This window comes from Lampris incognitus, chromosome 4 (assembly GCF_029633865.1).
Source record: "Lampris incognitus isolate fLamInc1 chromosome 4, fLamInc1.hap2, whole genome shotgun sequence".
Taxonomy (NCBI): domain Eukaryota; kingdom Metazoa; phylum Chordata; class Actinopteri; order Lampriformes; family Lampridae; genus Lampris; species Lampris incognitus.
In genome coordinates this window covers 51,696,748-51,713,580 of record NC_079214.1, presented here as the reverse complement: position 1 = coordinate 51,713,580, position 16,833 = coordinate 51,696,748, and the positions used below count along the sequence as shown (strand labels likewise).

The 16,833-nt window shown below is 43.3% G+C and overlaps 1 protein-coding gene across 1 annotated transcript; it reads right to left on the bottom strand.

The window, feature by feature from the left end:
• Nucleotides 1-4,249: 4,249 nt before the first annotated feature.
• LOC130111701 (cytochrome P450 1A1) lies at nt 4,250-8,413 on the bottom strand. Its single transcript, XM_056278965.1, has 7 exons — nt 8,327-8,413; nt 7,063-7,957; nt 6,818-6,944; nt 6,504-6,593; nt 5,944-6,067; nt 5,527-5,613; nt 4,250-5,433 (listed from the first exon to the last, which is right to left on the bottom strand). Exons 2-7 carry the CDS (start codon nt 7,900-7,902, stop codon nt 5,136-5,138), a joined length of 1,566 nt encoding a protein of 521 aa, XP_056134940.1. The 5' UTR covers nt 7,903-7,957; nt 8,327-8,413; the 3' UTR covers nt 4,250-5,135.
• Nucleotides 8,414-16,833: the final 8,420 nt, after the last annotated feature.

The window sequence follows — 16,833 nt, the reverse complement described above, 5'->3', positions numbered from 1 at the left end:
CCCAGCTGCTGTGAATAGAAGACTGCGGTTCTGGGGGTGAATATGAAACCAGGTGATGCTGAATAAGGGTATACGATCATTAAGGGGATTGCCATTCATTCCATTTACTGCACTGAGGTGACCTGCCGGATATACTACAGCTCTCACAACGGCGGATGAGGAGGTCCTTCTACAAACTACCTTTTCCGTAAGGTCTCTTCCGGTCAAAGGGAATCGGCTCCATTTGCAAATTTCTCTCGCAGCCTTTCTCCACATTCTTATCCAGCTCTCCCAGAGGGATCCGCGTCGGGTATTCAGAAGTCATCTACATAGTCCATAATCTTGTGTAAGCTGTGACCAGCTGCACCTCCTCTCCTTTGCGGCCGAAGGCTTCTTGGGAGTAGGACATTGCGTGTGAATGGGTCAGCCCAGCCCAAGTTACTCAGCACCTCGGCCCTTTGCAATTTGTGCATTACCTCCCTGGCCACCGGCCCAAGAGCTGGAGATTAAAATAAAAAAGTCAAAGGTAAACAGTGCGTCCACAATCGGCTTGGCCTTCCGAGCCCACTGGGACAACATGCCTTCCTGTTGGGGGGTGGAGGCTGGTTTCCTGTGGTGAGCAGGAGTGAGGTGCGTGTGTGTGTGTGTGTGTGTGTGTGTGTGTGTGTGTGTGTGTGTGTGTGTCGGGGGGGGGGGGGGCACTCAAGCCAAGCTTTGCATAACCTCCTCTTGAGGAGCAGACACAGTGAGGGAGGGGGAATGTTTATTGATCTTAGTCAAACACATATTGTAAAGAGGAACTTCGGTACAAGCCTTTAGCACGCCATGGGAATCTCGCGAAAGTCATAGCAAAACAGTGCCCGGGTCCATGCTCAGGCTTGTTAATAGGAACTGGCAACACACACACACACACACACACACACACACACACACACACACACACACACACACACACACACACACACACACACACACACACACACACACACACACACACACACAGGCGGGAAGGACACTGGTTCAAGCAGATATGAAGGGGAGCTGCATGCTTTGTGGAAAATCAAAAAATACACACTGCAATCTGCACTGATTGACAATAGCTGTTCATTTTCCAGGAAGAAAAAAACCAACCCACATAAAAAACAAGAGTGAATTTCCACTGTACGGACTGTATCTTCAACGAACAGCAGGACCCCCTCAAACAGCAGCAAGCAATTCGAACCTCTAAGAACCTCTAAGATGGACCCTTTTCATGCATTTTATTTTCTTTAACGTGATGATCTATACAGACCTTTTTTTCTTTAATGTGATGATCTATACAGACCTTGCACAACTTTTATAATAATTATAACAGTCTCTGATTCAGAAATCTTACTTGCAAATGGGCCATGAAACACACCACAGCGATGAAACTAGATAAAAATGTGAGGAAACACGGCAAGAAATTGAGAATGAAAAAAATGACGTGTCAAATAATGAAAGTGTGAACAGCTGCTCACGTTATGCCCACACCGCGGAGACGGAAGGGAAGGGGTACGCAATTTATCAACTCGGTTGTCACCTCATAATAAACGTCGCCAGAGAGCAGTCTTCGTTCTGAGTGTTAACCACGCCATAATGCTGGTCACGCTTCCTTTTTGCTTTCCAAGGCTGAATTTAGAAAGAAACGGAAAGTATCATTAATCGTGCAAGTCCCAAACAAGAGGAGTACTCTTGATGTTGTTTTTCTATTTATATCATCTATTAAATGACTCTTAGCGGTCTATCGCCCTTATCCTCCACAGACAAATTGTCCATATCAGTCTCTTTTCTCTTTCCTAATCTTTCCTCTTCGGTCCTCTCCTCTCCAAATCTCTTTTCCTCTCCAGGTCTCTCATCTCCCCTTAGGTGTCCTGTAACTTAAAAATCGATGTGCCTTACTGGGCGGTATTGGGCAACACTGGAAAATCAGGGATTTTGTCATTTTTGTTGCAAGATACACTATGTGTGTATATTGTCCAATTAACATGAGCAAAGTTGAAACACTGTTCATTTTTCTTTTCCTTTTTTTTGTTGCTCATGAATAGTCTTTTGGCTCATCTTCAGTGGAGGTTGCTTAATGTGCTGTAAGCTACATAGCCTGCAGATAAGGGAGAGGTGTTAGGCAATGTGTGACGCTATCACAACATGGATTACATTTCCTTCCGTTGATGAACAATAATCTATTTTTTGTTCCTCAACAGAAGCGTACTGTATAGCCATGACTGTGCTGAAATCTTGTCTGCACTATAATCCCAACGTAGCCTCTTAAACAATAGCCTTCTTGTCGTTGAATGCAACGCTACATCACAGCAAATATGCAGCAGTCCCAAATAAGCTGGGCTTTCCAAACATGGGCAAAACACATCAGTCCTCCAAATTCTCAACCCGATCACAGAGGAGGAAAATGTTTGGCTTGAAGAGATGCATGAACAGACCCCCCCCCAAAAAAAATCTTGAGGTGCGGCGTGAGTCTAGATGTGAGGGAAGTGGAGTTATGTCTCGTTCAAATCTGAGAGGAGCCAGGTGATGTTTCACGTCTGTTGTCCTGAGGAGAGCGCTGTGACAAATCCCTATGGTAAGGTCTGTTTTGCAGCAGATGGCATGTTGGGCATTTACTTTGTAGATGCATGGTGTCAGGGTGCACTATTATTCCCCTAACTTTCATTAAATTCAGATCAGTGGTCTCTGAGAAATGGTGAATAACAGACAGACTGAGACCAATCCATCACCATCCTGCCATCCATCATCTTAGCGCAAACCTTCCAACATGTTTTTTTTTATGTTTGCAGGTAGTTTTGTTAAAGTCATAAACCAGGCCTATTTAATAGTTTCAAACAGCCCGCCAGATTGTTGCCAATGAATGCAATAAATAATAATAAATGTAAAAGTTAGCGTTGACATAGAACCTGAAACATTACGAGCTCAACACGTGAAATTCATTGCATATTTGTCCTTCCAGTTGCATAAGAGTATAGGTTTCGGTTTGGATCAGGACAATGCAGTGCAAATGAAGAGGCCTGATATTTTATCGATTGTTGACAGCTGCTGTTTGGTATGTTAAGTAAAAGACCTGGATTAGTCAGCAATTTTTCTTTTCTTTTTCTTCTTTTGTTCTTTATAATTGAATGTATATTATCCCTGTGACACTGAGAGCAGGACAAGCGGTTTGGATGGATGGATGGATGGATGGATGTATATGGCTTGACAATATTTGAAAGTATGCGGTTTGAAAATGCAGTATAACCCCAGCAAGAGGTCGAATTTATATGACCACTTTATTTTTCATGGCTGTTGTTTGGTCTTTGCTGTTTGCTGTTAGAGAGGCCGACCGAAAAGGCAGTATCATGATGACGTCAAAGAATGGCTTAATCTGAAAATATCGGAGGCAGCAAGATCAGCTCAGGATAGAAAGAACTGGAGGAGACGAGTTTGGCAAGCATGTCATCCTGATGGTGCTGGCAACCCTCGCTAATGAGGAGGCCTTGAAGAAGAAGAAGCTGTTGGGTCAGCTCTACACAGCCCATACAAATATGGCGTATTTGCTCAATACACTGTCTCTGTATGGGCCTGACCAGGACTAGGCTATTTGACAAAGTTCCTTAATTTCTCTCCTGTAACCCAAGTTTTATTTAGCTATTTCCATGCATATCCATGCATAGGTGAATGACAGGCGCAGACAATATTTGATAGTAATTTTGCATAAATGTACAGAATGTCACTAAAAAGACAGAAAGAGAGAAAAAAACATGCCTTGGTGAATGCACAAATTTCAAGAACCTCACATCGGTGAAATATGCAGTATCACCGACTACTTGACATAAAATGCAAATAATATTCCTGAAATGTCACATTAACTATTACACGCTATTGCCAACAGCTACACCACTACCAACTGGCCTATCATAGCAACTAGCCTGTATCTAATTTATTTTATTTTATTTATTTTTAATTTGTTTTGTTTATGCCTTCCCTATCTGGAAAGTTAGGACGGAGACACCGTCATGGGATTTCAAATACAAATGGGTACGCTGTATATCTATGTATGCATTGCATATGACCGAGATGCATAACTCTACTGGTAAGAAGTACTAGCCAAGATTCAATCCCTGTTTATGTCGTGCTAACCGGATCAGAAATTATTTTGTGATTGAGTGTTTTTTTGTTTTTTGTGAGATTGCATGACAAATTGTGTGAGAATTCCCTTAATTGAGGACAAACGGGAAGAGAAAAAAAAGTGTAACATTTTCTGTTATTTTATTTCTGCGGTCAACAAAAGTCCACAAGTCCTTCATTAGCTTACGCGTTAAAAAAATCATTACAACAGGTGACAGCTATACAACTCTTTCACAGACATAATGAAAGAATCAATCAAACTCTTTTGGTATCCTGATAAGCTGTATAACTGCACTGTGAAAAATATTTCACTGTGACAAACGATATGTACAAATCGTAGGCACCTTAAAAAATGCCCGAACAAGGTAGAATTATGCATACAAAATCACATTTTGGGATACAAATATAGCTTAAGTGTCTTACATATATGTACAATTCAATGGATTACAAAAAAAAATTATCTTAAAAGTGGAAACAATGTCAATGAAATATGATTATTTGTTCGAGGCACAACGCTGTACAAACATGCCCAAGCGAGGAAGTTCTGATAACAGAAATATCATTCAGCCAAAAAACATGGATCCTGTCACAGAATCAAGCCAATTTCGGCCCTCCTTGGATTACGAGTGATATTTTACAACTTGCAAATGGATTGAGTCAAAAGGATACAATCCTGGATTACGTCTGGATGGACAGTTTAGTCTACTGATGGATAAGAAGGCAAATCAGCGCCTTGTCTCATCGAGCACAAACACCAGCTAGTTGTAGGACCTGCAACGTTTTATCTCTTGGCAAACTAAAAAAAAAGTTTGCAAAGGCATTTTAAATCAAACTTTGACAACTGACTTTGTCATCATTTGACAATCAGCAACAAGCCCTTTTCAGATACTTATTTAAATACCATTAGCTCTGCGTATCAAATTTGGCATCCGCTGCCTTCCCCCTGAGAAGGTTGAATCCTCTTTCACAATGGTTTTCAACCATATGAACACATTCACCACCTATAGTGCCCGTAAATTGCATCACTCTTGATTCCTGGCTCGCAATGTGGCTCTGATATGGCAGCGTTTGTGCTTCATGGTTAGACCGTATTCTGGTGTCATGTCCAGCGGCTCTCCGGGCACAGCATTAAAGCAAAGTCTCTGGATGAGTATCGCCAAGAAGAGGTAGACTTCATGCCTTGCAATGACCTCACCAATGCAACGCCGCTTGCCCATGCCAAAGACCAAAACCTTCTCTCCTTCCAGTTTGTTGATCTCAGTGCCATCAGCACTCAGGAAACGGTCCGGGTTAAAGGATGACGGATCTTTCCACAGTTCACTAAAATGAGGGGAGAATGGAGAAACAAGATGAGATGTAGAAACGAAGCATGATAAAAATCCAATGCTACCACTGTGCAAACAATATACTCACGGGTCATGGTTGATCTGCCACTGATTTATGAAGACGCATGTGTCTTTGGGAATGAAGTAGCCATTGAGGGAGGTGTTTTTTGTGGTGCTACATGAAGGAAAAAAAAGCCATTTGTGGAGTTGGTCAATGGTACACATGAACATCATTTACACTCTTAACACATGTGATACCTGTTTTCTCGCTTTGTGGGTGGTGTGATTCAATGAGTAGATCATAAAACTAACACTGCCAACATTAGGGGTCTCTCTTTCTGTGTAAATTAGCAACAAACACTGCCGGAGACATGGTTTTGAGCACCACCGGGGCAATTGATGCAACAAAACAAAAAAAAATACACTTTTGTACAATAAAGTGCTTCAGATTGAGGCATGCGGAAAATTGCTCATATCACGTTATTCTCCCATAAATGAATCTTACCAGTGTGGGATGGTGAATGGCAGGAATGACGAGTGACGGAAGATCTCCATAATAAAGGCCTCCAGAAGAGGTAAATTGGACTTATCACAGAGAAGGGGAGTGCGATCCAGTCCTACTTTCTCCTCTGGAAGGAAACGAACATAATGAATAAAAGCATGGCAGTTTAATGGACAATGCAGTGTCTCTTTCAGTTGGGTTGTCTAGTTCTGTGTCTGATTAAAGAAACTTGCAGATTTTGCAAGAATCAAGCAGTCCATCTTACTGACGTACCTTTAAGATTAGTTCTGAATTATTGTCCTCATATTGGTATTTCCTTTTTCAGTATGAAAAGTCACATGTGCAAAAACCCTGTTTAGGTCCGGTTTTAATTTTAGGCAATGCATCTAGGTATTACTGCCATGCTGTAATATCAGAGATGTGTTTGCGGTATTCAAGGAAGTACTCCATGAAAGTGCACATAACATGACTAACTGACCACAATTGTTGTCCAGATTGACTCTTTTGTCAGGAAAGTTGATTTATTAAGATGGAGATCTATTGATTGCAGGAGATTTACTTACTTATTTCTTTGTACAGCCTCTCCTGGATCTCTGGGTAAGCCACCAAGTACATCACAGACCATGACAAGGCTGTGCTTATGGTGTCAAAACCTGGGAAAGGAGCATAATCCCTGTCACAACTCTTGTCTTTTATTTAAAGCTTTTACATTTACATATTATTGTTCCTTAGTTGTTCCTTATCCAATGCAAGGGTCTAAGGACAGGATGTTGTGTTGCTGTAAAGCCCCATGAGGCAAATTTGTAATTTGTGAGCTATACAAATAAAATTGACTTGACTTGACATTATAATTCTCAGGTGGAGAAATTAGACTTACCAGCTCCAAACAGGTCATTGACAATGCCTACAATCTTCTCATCCGACATCTGGACATTAGAATTCTCATCCAACTTCCTGTCATTGCAGTGATCAATCAGGGAGTCAGTGATGTCACGGATATTATCCTAAAAATAAAAATTGGATGTCAGACAATTATCGGTCTCAGTGAAGTTTATTAACAAAGTAAGGGTAATTTGTAATCTTGGACAGAATATTTGGTTGGTGATTCAGTGTGCTGTGTACCTTGTCATAAGTAGTATAGTGCTCACTGACGATCTTTTGCACAAATTTAGTGAAGCGTTCATTGATGCCCAAGAACTTCTTCATGGTGGCATTTGGCAGGAAACGGAGAATTGGTATGAAGTCTGCAGGGTTGCCACTACCAACAACCTTACCGAACTCATCACTGAGATTCACCAAGCCGAGCAGCTCCTCATCGTCATGGTTGTAGCGCCGGCCAAAGCACATTCCGCAGATCACATTAGCAACAGACACAACGATGTGACGGAAGGGGTCAAAGCTGCCGTCAGCCTTCATGACACCGTTCAGCTGTTTAATTAGGTAGTCTCCCTCTTTGCAGATGTGCTCCTCCAGCATACAGGAGTACTGAGGGGTTGTACCCTCCAAGCTGGAAAAAGACCGTAAGGCGCTCAAGGCCAGCTTGCGGCGAGCACGCCACACACCAGCCTGGTCCGTGCTGAATGCCAGACTCTTGCCACCACTGATGAACTGGAAGCTGTACAGGTCTGGTCTGCCGGAAAAGTCTTCCCCTTGTTTAATCAGAGCTTGTCGCAACGTTTCAATGCCACTCAGCACAACCACGGGACGCATGCCAATCTGGATCTGATAGACCGGGCCGTAGCGCTTGCTCATGGCAGTAAGGCTAAGGTAAGGTTTGCTGCCCATTTCCAGCACATTCCCGATAATAGGCAGTGGTTTTGGTCCTGGGAGCTGACGCAGTCCCTCGGGGATCTTGGTGTGGAAAAACTTGAGGATCAGGTAGACCAGGCATAGTGTTGTCATGGCCACCAAACTCTCAGACACAGACACTGAGCCAACGAGGGGTAGTATCATGAGCGCCATGTCAATTCTCTTTTCTGGCTTCAGCACAATTTTGGAAATTAACAGGAGACGTGCTCTAGAAGTACAAGTGACAGAGAAAACAACATGTTAACCACGTGCACCATTAATTAGAAATGTTTGAGTGTAAACATGATGCTATCAATTTGACTCTGCAGTGCATACTTGAATCATGCATGATAACATTTTACAACATCATAGATGCACCGGGAATCCCTTTACCACTATGACCACCACACCGTGACAGGCAAAAAGCCCAAATGAAATGCAATAATGAGGATAAACAAATATTAATAGCACTAAATGCAAGCAATGATCTACTGAAAATAAAATAAAGTTTGCACGATAAGTTTGATTCAACAAATGCCTATGCTATAAATCCCTCACAAATTATAAATCAGTGATTGTCAGCAGGATCACTGCCTACCTGAAGTGCAGGGTGGAGGAGAAGGCTGTAGAGGTAAAAGAACTTCACAGGGGGTAAAAATGTTGCACAGTTACTGTCCAAGTTAACTTTCTTTCTGTGTCTAAAGGGGAGAATCGACACTTGTTTTATAGTGCGCTCCACAGCTTCATTGGTTGTTGATCGTGACGTAACACCCCCCCTCCTCCTCCTCCCTCTCCTCTCCTCTCCTCTCCTCTCCCTCGCTCTCGTTGCCGCTTGTCGCTCGCTGGTGTAGCGACACTTTTTTTTTTTGGAGAGGCGCAACACCGATTTGTAAGCCAATAAATTGGTAATTTATGACCTGTTTTTCAAGTATAAGATGATATACTGGAAACGATGGTTAATATACAATAAATGAAATATAACTCACTATGTCGCAACCAGTAGCCTAATTAATGTCTGCAAATATTTTTAAAAAAAGTCGCCAGATTAAAAAAAAACAACAAAAAAAACCCACGATTTTTCCTTCAGTCCTATAGTTGTTTATTAATGGCTCCAAAAACTGTTTGTCGTCTGTTTGAGATCTGCGAGTTGAAGTTCACTCGGTCATATAAGATTAATTCATGCATTTATTTATTTATTGATTGATAGTGTTGTTCCGTGTTTTGCTGCTTCTGTGTCTACTTATATAAAATCTAGGCTATATTGGTTTTCTGTCATGACATGCTGAAACTTCGAACTGAACTGAACTAGAATAAAAGCAGAAATATATTTATATCATGTATATATATATATATATATATATATATATATAGATGTAGGAAAAAACTTTTAATGCATAGCAGTACAGGCTTGTTTCGTGTGTCGTGCACTCATCAGCTGCCAATGTATATATCTATATATAGATATAGATATATATCTATATAAAGAAAATGACCACACGCCTATGGCTTTATGGAGCATAACGCGTGTCATACGTGTTATGCTCCATGCCCTCTGTACCGCATCACAGAGCCATGCCTATCTTGCCCAGCTGGAGTATTTCATCAAACCTGATTTCATCAAAGTGCAGATCAAAGAACTGGAGACCCGCTCACTTACGACTCTGACCTTTAAAGCTGTGTGTCTTTGATGAAGACTTTCAGGGCTGCCAGTGATGATGAGCTCGGTCAGGGTATTTTTATTTTTATTTATTCTAACAACCAGTTGCCTTCTGCTGGTTTACGGACTAGTGCTGGACTCTTCAGAACAAGACACGGCAGCTCAGCAAAAGGTTTGGGTGAGACCAGCAGTTTCGGGGGCGAAGCGACCGCGGGAAGATTTACATCCTGATAAAACTGTCAGATGCCATCGCGTGCTAGTACCTGTGAGTTCTCCACTCCAGTTAAACATTGACCAGTTGCGTGAGAGCGCTGGGATCACAACTGCCCTCCCCTCCTCTCCCCCTCCCTTCGGAGAGGATGCTGGGTGGATGGGTGGGGGTGGGCAAGGGTAAGATGAGTTCATGACCATTCCGCTTCTACTTTTTCTTCTTCTCTTTCGCTGTGAATGATGTGTCATTTACTACCGATTGCGAGAGACTGTCGTTAAAATAAAGCGGAACTCAAAAGTGGAATTATATGGATACGTATATATACACACACACACACACACACACACACACACACACACACACACACACACACACACACACACACACACACACACACACACATATATATATCAGACTTGATTGATTGTATGCAGGAGAGACAACAGTCTGAATGGTCTGTTAAGTCATCCCCAGGCTACTGAAGCTTTACTGTATGCAAACCTTTGGAGAGGATTATTTCTTCTTCTTTTTTTTGTTATTATTGTAAAAACGGTAATTGGATATTATGTAACACACTAAATGAACAGGTGGTGTAATGTGAAACGTGACATTTGGATTATCATCTTCTTCAGCGCACAAGATCAAATCTGTTCGCTCAAACGAGATCAACCGCTCTTCATTTCAGGAAGACTGTTATTGATATATATAGTGAGGGACAGCTTCCTCAAAGCTTTCTCACTTCTCAGCTATGATGAGGTAAACATCATGTCCCTCATTCCACAGGTGTTGTCTGCAGGACAGTCCTGTCTGTGGACAGACTCAACACCACTGTCCATTTGGTTTGATAATGTAGATTAAACATATCGCTGAGGACCAATTGGTCACTTTGTCGGATGGGAACAAATTTGACATCCTGTCTAATCAGGCTTTGGTTTGACTGAATCAGGGCTGCATTGGGCAGTGATTGGCACACACATCCAGTATTCTTACGTCAATCAGGCTGTGGAAATACAAGAATCAAAGATGTAAATTCCCTACGATCATTTAAAGTAACATTGCCTTTTATAATTTCTCGCAATCTTTAATTTCAAATTCCCCTTTTCCCCCCAAATTGCAAAATCTCATATTTTGGAGGGAAAAAAAACAACAGCCAAAAAACAAAAAAAAACATTATTCAGAATTTCTCCAACTTAAGACACCAATTGTCCTTTTTTAAAATTCAAGTCTCACTGGGATTGTTTGCTGCTTGTTGTTTCGCCTCATCTTCCTAAATTCAGATAAAGAGCCAAGTGTGTAAGTGTCTCTAGGCTGTGTAACGCTTCCTATGTGGACCAGACGTGTATACGCGCGCGCGCACGCGCGTATAATTATAAACTGTTTGTTTGTGTGTGTCTCTTCCCTTCAGACACAACATTCTCCTGTTTTTGATAAGCAGCCAGGAGGAGGGCTGTTCTCATGCCCTGGTCGTAATAAATCGTACGAAAAGTAATGCACAAAAATTCGTATGCAACCCACGTAATCGTGGGCCAGGCTGTGATCATGTGACCTAACCCCAACCCTAGGGTTCTGCAGTGCGGGGTGGGTGCGCGCAGAACAACTTCCCCCTGCTGTTCTGCGCGGCAGAGGATTGCGCAGGCGCTCTGAATCGCTCGTGTCGTGGGACATTCGGAGGATCATCCACGAAAAATGGTGCATAACTTTTCGTACAATACCGCACGAACCGTTTCGTGAGAGTACGTTGAACATAAAGCCCTCTGACGGTGAAGTGTGGTTTATGCACATTGGGCCTAAAATCTGACTTGATTCGGTTAAATTCACGAGTTGTATATTCCAGAACAAAAGGCTATCGAGACATTTCAGCAATGTGAGTCGTATCAAGTCAAACGAAGGGCTCAAAGGCCACATTATGGGGAAGCGTTTGGCTGGTAGGCTTCTCTCATAAATTTTCTTTAAAAACAACAACACACAAAACAAAACAAAACAATAGACTCGCAAAAAAGTTTTGTTTTTTGCTGGGGGGGGCAGAGACCATCTCTTTCTGTTAGACTCTGGTATTTTGTTGCGCCTATTTTAAAGGGACGTACAATGCGGAGCTTTGGCGTGGACCGTTTAATCTTACTGTCCTCCGTAAACATTCTCCAGCAGTGGATCACACGCACCGGTCCGACATCCCGCTCCTCTCGCGTCATTCACTGATTTTTTTCATTTATTTATTTTTTTGTGTCGCGGAGGATGAAGATAATGATGAAGAGGATGGTGGTTGCTCTGTGAATCCATCCTGCTTGGTTTGTGTAACAACTCCCGAGGGAGTGCGGTGCTGCTGCTCCAGTTCGCGTGAGAAAGCGGAGATCCCTCCGGGGCTGGGTGGGGGGTTTTGGGGGTGGTGGTTGTTGGGTGGGTGCAGGAGGTGGGTGGGGGTGGGGGGGGTCTGTCTTCGGGACAATCCTAAATCTGCTTGGTCAGTCACGCGAAGGCAGCAGCCTCCGGAAAAAGACACGAGGGTCTTAAACTCGCAGAACAAAGAGCGCAGAACGGGAGACTCCCCCCCTCCCCCTCTTCCCCCCCCTTTTTTTTTCCAGCCGCACATATTTGCCGCTGCACGGGTGAGGATCTTGGGCTTTGGAGTCATGCAATCTGCCACTCAGGGTTCCGTGCAGGCATGCAAAGTGAAGTCAAAGTGAAACCCAGTGAACTTTTTGTTTTATTTAACTTTTTTTCTGCGAGGGGCAGCGTTCAGCTGGTTAAAGTCTATATGCAACCTACCTAAATAACTGTAGGTAAACTGAATGATACGGCTCGATTTCATGCAGGAGTTAGTAAGCTCACTCCGCTCTGAAACGTTGTTTTTTGCACTCTGCCACTAACCGTCACACGCTCCTGCCCAGATCTTTTGCAGGTGCAATACCACCGTATGCGTCTGAAATACACTGCATATGCAGTGATATACTAGTGCATACAATGTCCTCTATGCATCACTATGTAATGCCCTGTTGTCTTCACACCATGTGTCGATGTGTACTGCAAAGCTTTCAAGTTGTATCCGAAATCACTCCGGTTTGATTCCCAGTGAACACAAACCAACTTTGAATTCTCTCTGCAGCAACGACAGCCGTGTACGTTCATGTGCATGTAGGACACATCCCACTTTAAGTGTTTTTGACTCTCATTGAGGAACATAAAATGTATTAAATCTGCGGTTCTGAGGGGGGGACAGGGGCCCCAAAAAAGGGGCTTCAGGGAGCTGCTGGGGGGCCTCGAGGAAATTAGCAAACATATCAGTCACAAATCATCAATACGTAAGTGATTATTCAGCTGGATAAATAACAAAGAAAGCAATTAATGTTATATAAATTGTAATGGCACACTCCCGTGTTTGCCACGAATATGGAAAAAAAGAAACAAAGGATTTTCGCCTCGTCAATATTTGAGGAATACTTCGATGAGGAATGCTTTTCAATCAACCTTTACGCTTTTCTCGGGGTTAAATGAAATAAGCCCAACTAACCGCATTAGAGTGTGTACAGATGGAGCTGCAACGACGCGGACAGGCAGACGGGTCATCAGGTCTCCTGTGGAGGGCCCTGCCGTATTACTTTAGACACAGGGGAGCCTTGAGGGGACAAAAGGTTTATTATAAAGTGATGCTGTTTGTGAAACTCTATAGCTGATGCCAGGCTTTATCCCTGTAAAAGTGCACGTGCCGGCTCCAGGAGTCTGTGGTGACCTGTGTCAGATCACAGTAGGTGCGCAGCACTCCCGTTTAAAGAGCAAGAAACGAGAGACCAGCAATAAATGACACACAAAAGTGCTACGCACCATACTTCAGCTCGGCTGGAGCTATTCCCTGCTTTCATTTTAGGTATCCAACCACTTGTGAGGAGTGCATGGGTCGGAGCCGTGACATCCAGAAAGTCTTCTCATATGAGAGGTAGTGACAAGAGAAAGACATGATGAAGTGGAGGAGTGGGAGGTTATATATAGTAGTAAGGGAAGGAGGAAGATGTAGAAGAAAGAAAGAAAGAAAGCCACTTTATTTTGTCAATGTACAGTTGCTCAGTTACAATGAATTTTTCTTCTACATTTAACCCATCTTATTGTGTAGGAGCGGTGGGCAGCTGCAGCACCCAGGGACCAACTCCAGTTCTTCATTCCATTGCCATGCTAAGGGGCACAGGCAGGAGTATCAACCCTGCATGTCTTTTTGATGGTGGGAGGAAACCAGAGCACCCGGAGAAAACCCACACCAGCACGGGGAGAACATGCAAACTCCACACAGAAAGGACCTGGGACCGCCTGGGGTTCGAACCCAGGACCTTTTTTGCTGTGAGGCAACAGTGCTAACCACTGGGCCACCGTGTCATCCAAGAGAGGCTATGGTTGAGGGGAGAGAGTGTGACATATGTAGGACACTTCTCAAAGACGGCAGATTTTAGCACCTAACTGAAGACGAGGAGTAAATCTGCTGTTCCCGCTGAACATCACTCCATCATCAAGGAACCAGACGGAAAAGTTTACAGTCTGGATGGAGCGATGACCAAGACAGGGGAGAGAGAGCTCAGCAGCCGTTCGTGCCAGAGCTCAGAGCGTTAATTGATTTGGAGGTTTCTTTTGCCTGTGTCCCATCATCCTTGTCCATTTCACACAGAAAAGGGGGGGGGGGGAGAAAACCCTCCAGAAAGAGGTGTTTTCCCCACAGCCATATCTCTCCTAAAGAATCCCGTTCTCTGAGATAAAAGCAGGTTTAATGACCGTGAAGGCGCTCAGGTTGTATGCACATTAAGGTCTGTCACGCACACACACCTTCAGAGCAGGTGTGCGCCTCTGTTTCTGTCTGTCTTTGCATGTGTATCTGCTTATTGTGGCTTGCCTCGCGTGTCTGTCTGTGTTTTCGTCTGTGTGTCAGCACGTACTTATTAACACTGACCAAAAAAAAAAAGAAAAAAGAAAAACAAACAAATGGAAAAAAAGCCATCATTTTGTATTTTGTACAGGAGAAACCAGGGCTGGATTTCAAAGTCAAAACTTTTCCTGACTGTCACGCCGAAACTTTAAGAGAGAAACAGAAACGGATGCTTTCAGCCGATTAAGAATTTAGAAGAAGATGGTTGTTGGACTTTTCATGGTTGCTGTTGTATCTATGGGCTTTTGCCAGCACTTCAGGCGCAGTCTTTTGAAATTGTAAAACAAAATGCAAATTTGATTTGATTACAACAAGACACCGATTATAAGAATATGAACACAGTTACAAGGGACACTTATGCAGGAGTGACAGCCAAAATGAAGATTACACTCACTGGAAAAAAACCCCAAAACAAACAAACAAGGAAAAACAAAACAAAGAACCAGCATATCTGATGGGATATTGTCTGAATTATACCTAAAAATAGGGTAGAGGAGACAGGAGAAGATATCTGTTAAGCTAAAACTTTCCTTTTGTGCTCTCTTCTTCAGTATAGTGGAGGACACAAGTAAGGATTCTCTACAAACATCCTAAAGATGGTTTTCAGTCGTTTCATCCAGAAGGTTTTCCAACAATACATTTGCTAGCAAACAAAAAACAAAAAAAAAGGATTTACATTTCACATCAAAATTGTACTGGTTATCTCTTTGGAGGCCTTGCTGCTGCTCACTTGTAATGTCAGCTGGTGTTTCTACAAGTTGTCTTAATGACAGCAGCGGTTGCTAAAGTTTCGGTCTGTTAACAGGTGCATGTGTCTGTTGTTGTCGGAGGCGATGCCTTGATCAGTAGGACGTGAGTGAACAGGCTCCTGACCTTGTGCGTGTGTCCTGATCGGGCCAGCCTTAATAGGATTATGTTGGACTGCTGGTCATGACACCTCACGCGAATGTTGCCTGTGACCTCAGAAAAACTTACATCATGCCCAATTCACAACATTATGAAAGAGACATTTGCTGGAGTTGAATGGGTTTGACTGGGTTAGACACTTCAATCCAGGACATATAGGTTTTTGTTAATCGTTTACTGAATAAGCTACACATAGTGCTTGTATGCTGAAAGTATATACACTGAGGGCTATATGAATATGTATTGTGAATGGATTGTCCTCTTGAACTGAATATGAGGTCCTGTCACTGTGCATCCATCCATATATCGGACTACTTATTTCACTAATTGTTAAGGGTACAATCCTTAACTCAAATGTAAACAAAAGGGCAGCCCTGCTACCAAAATATACAACACAGGACTGGAACATGCTCTCGCTCCCAAATTGATTGACAGGTACCTGTTACCTGTTACCAGGTACCTGTTAACAGGACGGCACAGGTGTTCATCCAGGCTCTGGTCATCTCCCGGCTAGACTGCGGCAACTCCCTCCTTGCTGGCGCCCCGGTGTCAGCCATCAGACCTCTGGAGCTTGTTCAGAAAGCTGCAGCTCGTCTGGTGTTCAACCGCCCTAAGTTCTCCCACCCAACTCCCCTTCTCATGTCCCTACACTGACTCCCAGTAGCTGCTCGCATCCAGTTTAAGACTCTGGTGTTAGCCTACAGGGCAGTGAAAGGAACAGCTCCTTCCTATCTCCAGGCCATGGTCAAACCCTTCACTCCCGCCCGACCACTTCACTCTGCTGCCTTGGGACGCCTGGTTACCCCGTTGCTCAGAGGCCCCTGCTTCCGATCGACCCGGTCACGGCTCTTTTCTGTCCTGGCCCCACAGTGGTGGAATTAACTCCCCATTGATGTCAGGGCAGTGGAGTCGCTGCCCATCTTTCGGCACAGTTTCAAAACTCACCTCTTCAAGAACTATTACCCTGTTACTTGCTTGTAGCACTTATTGTATTCACTCATTTAAAAAAAAAACTCTTTCTCGCGCTTTTACTTTAGCACTGGTTTTGTTCTTAGATGCTTGTTTAGAGAGAAGATGCACTTATGACCTCTGATGACTAGTAGTTCTCCTTATTTCCTGTGTTAAATGCACCTACTGTAAGTCGCTTTGGATAAAAGCGTCGGCTAAATGACTGTAATGTAATGTAAATGTATTCCAATACATGATCTCTATCACGTTTGAGTAGGCAAGTGGTTTCTACAGGATCATGCTTTGGTTGCATGTCGCTGACAATCCATGTGGGGAGCGAAAGAGGCGGAACACATTGGCCCCAAATGTCTGGTCTGGGCCTAAAACACCTACAAAAAGTGTTGATATTTGTGTATTGTGTGGAAAAACGTTCGACTTGTGTCGACTACTTGTGAAACAATCCAGTCGTAGACGTCGTCTCTA

Coding starts and splice junctions, on each gene's coding strand:
- LOC130111701 (XM_056278965.1), bottom strand. CDS start 7,902: ATGGCGCTCATGATACTACCCCTCGTTGGCTCAGTGTCTGTGTCTGAG. Junction 6,594..6,817: donor CAATGACCTGTTTGGAGCTG/GTAAGTCTAATT, acceptor CTCCTTTCCCAG/GTTTTGACACCATAAGCACA. Junction 6,068..6,503: donor GAGGCTGTACAAAGAAATAA/GTAAGTAAATCT, acceptor GTTTCCTTCCAG/AGGAGAAAGTAGGACTGGAT.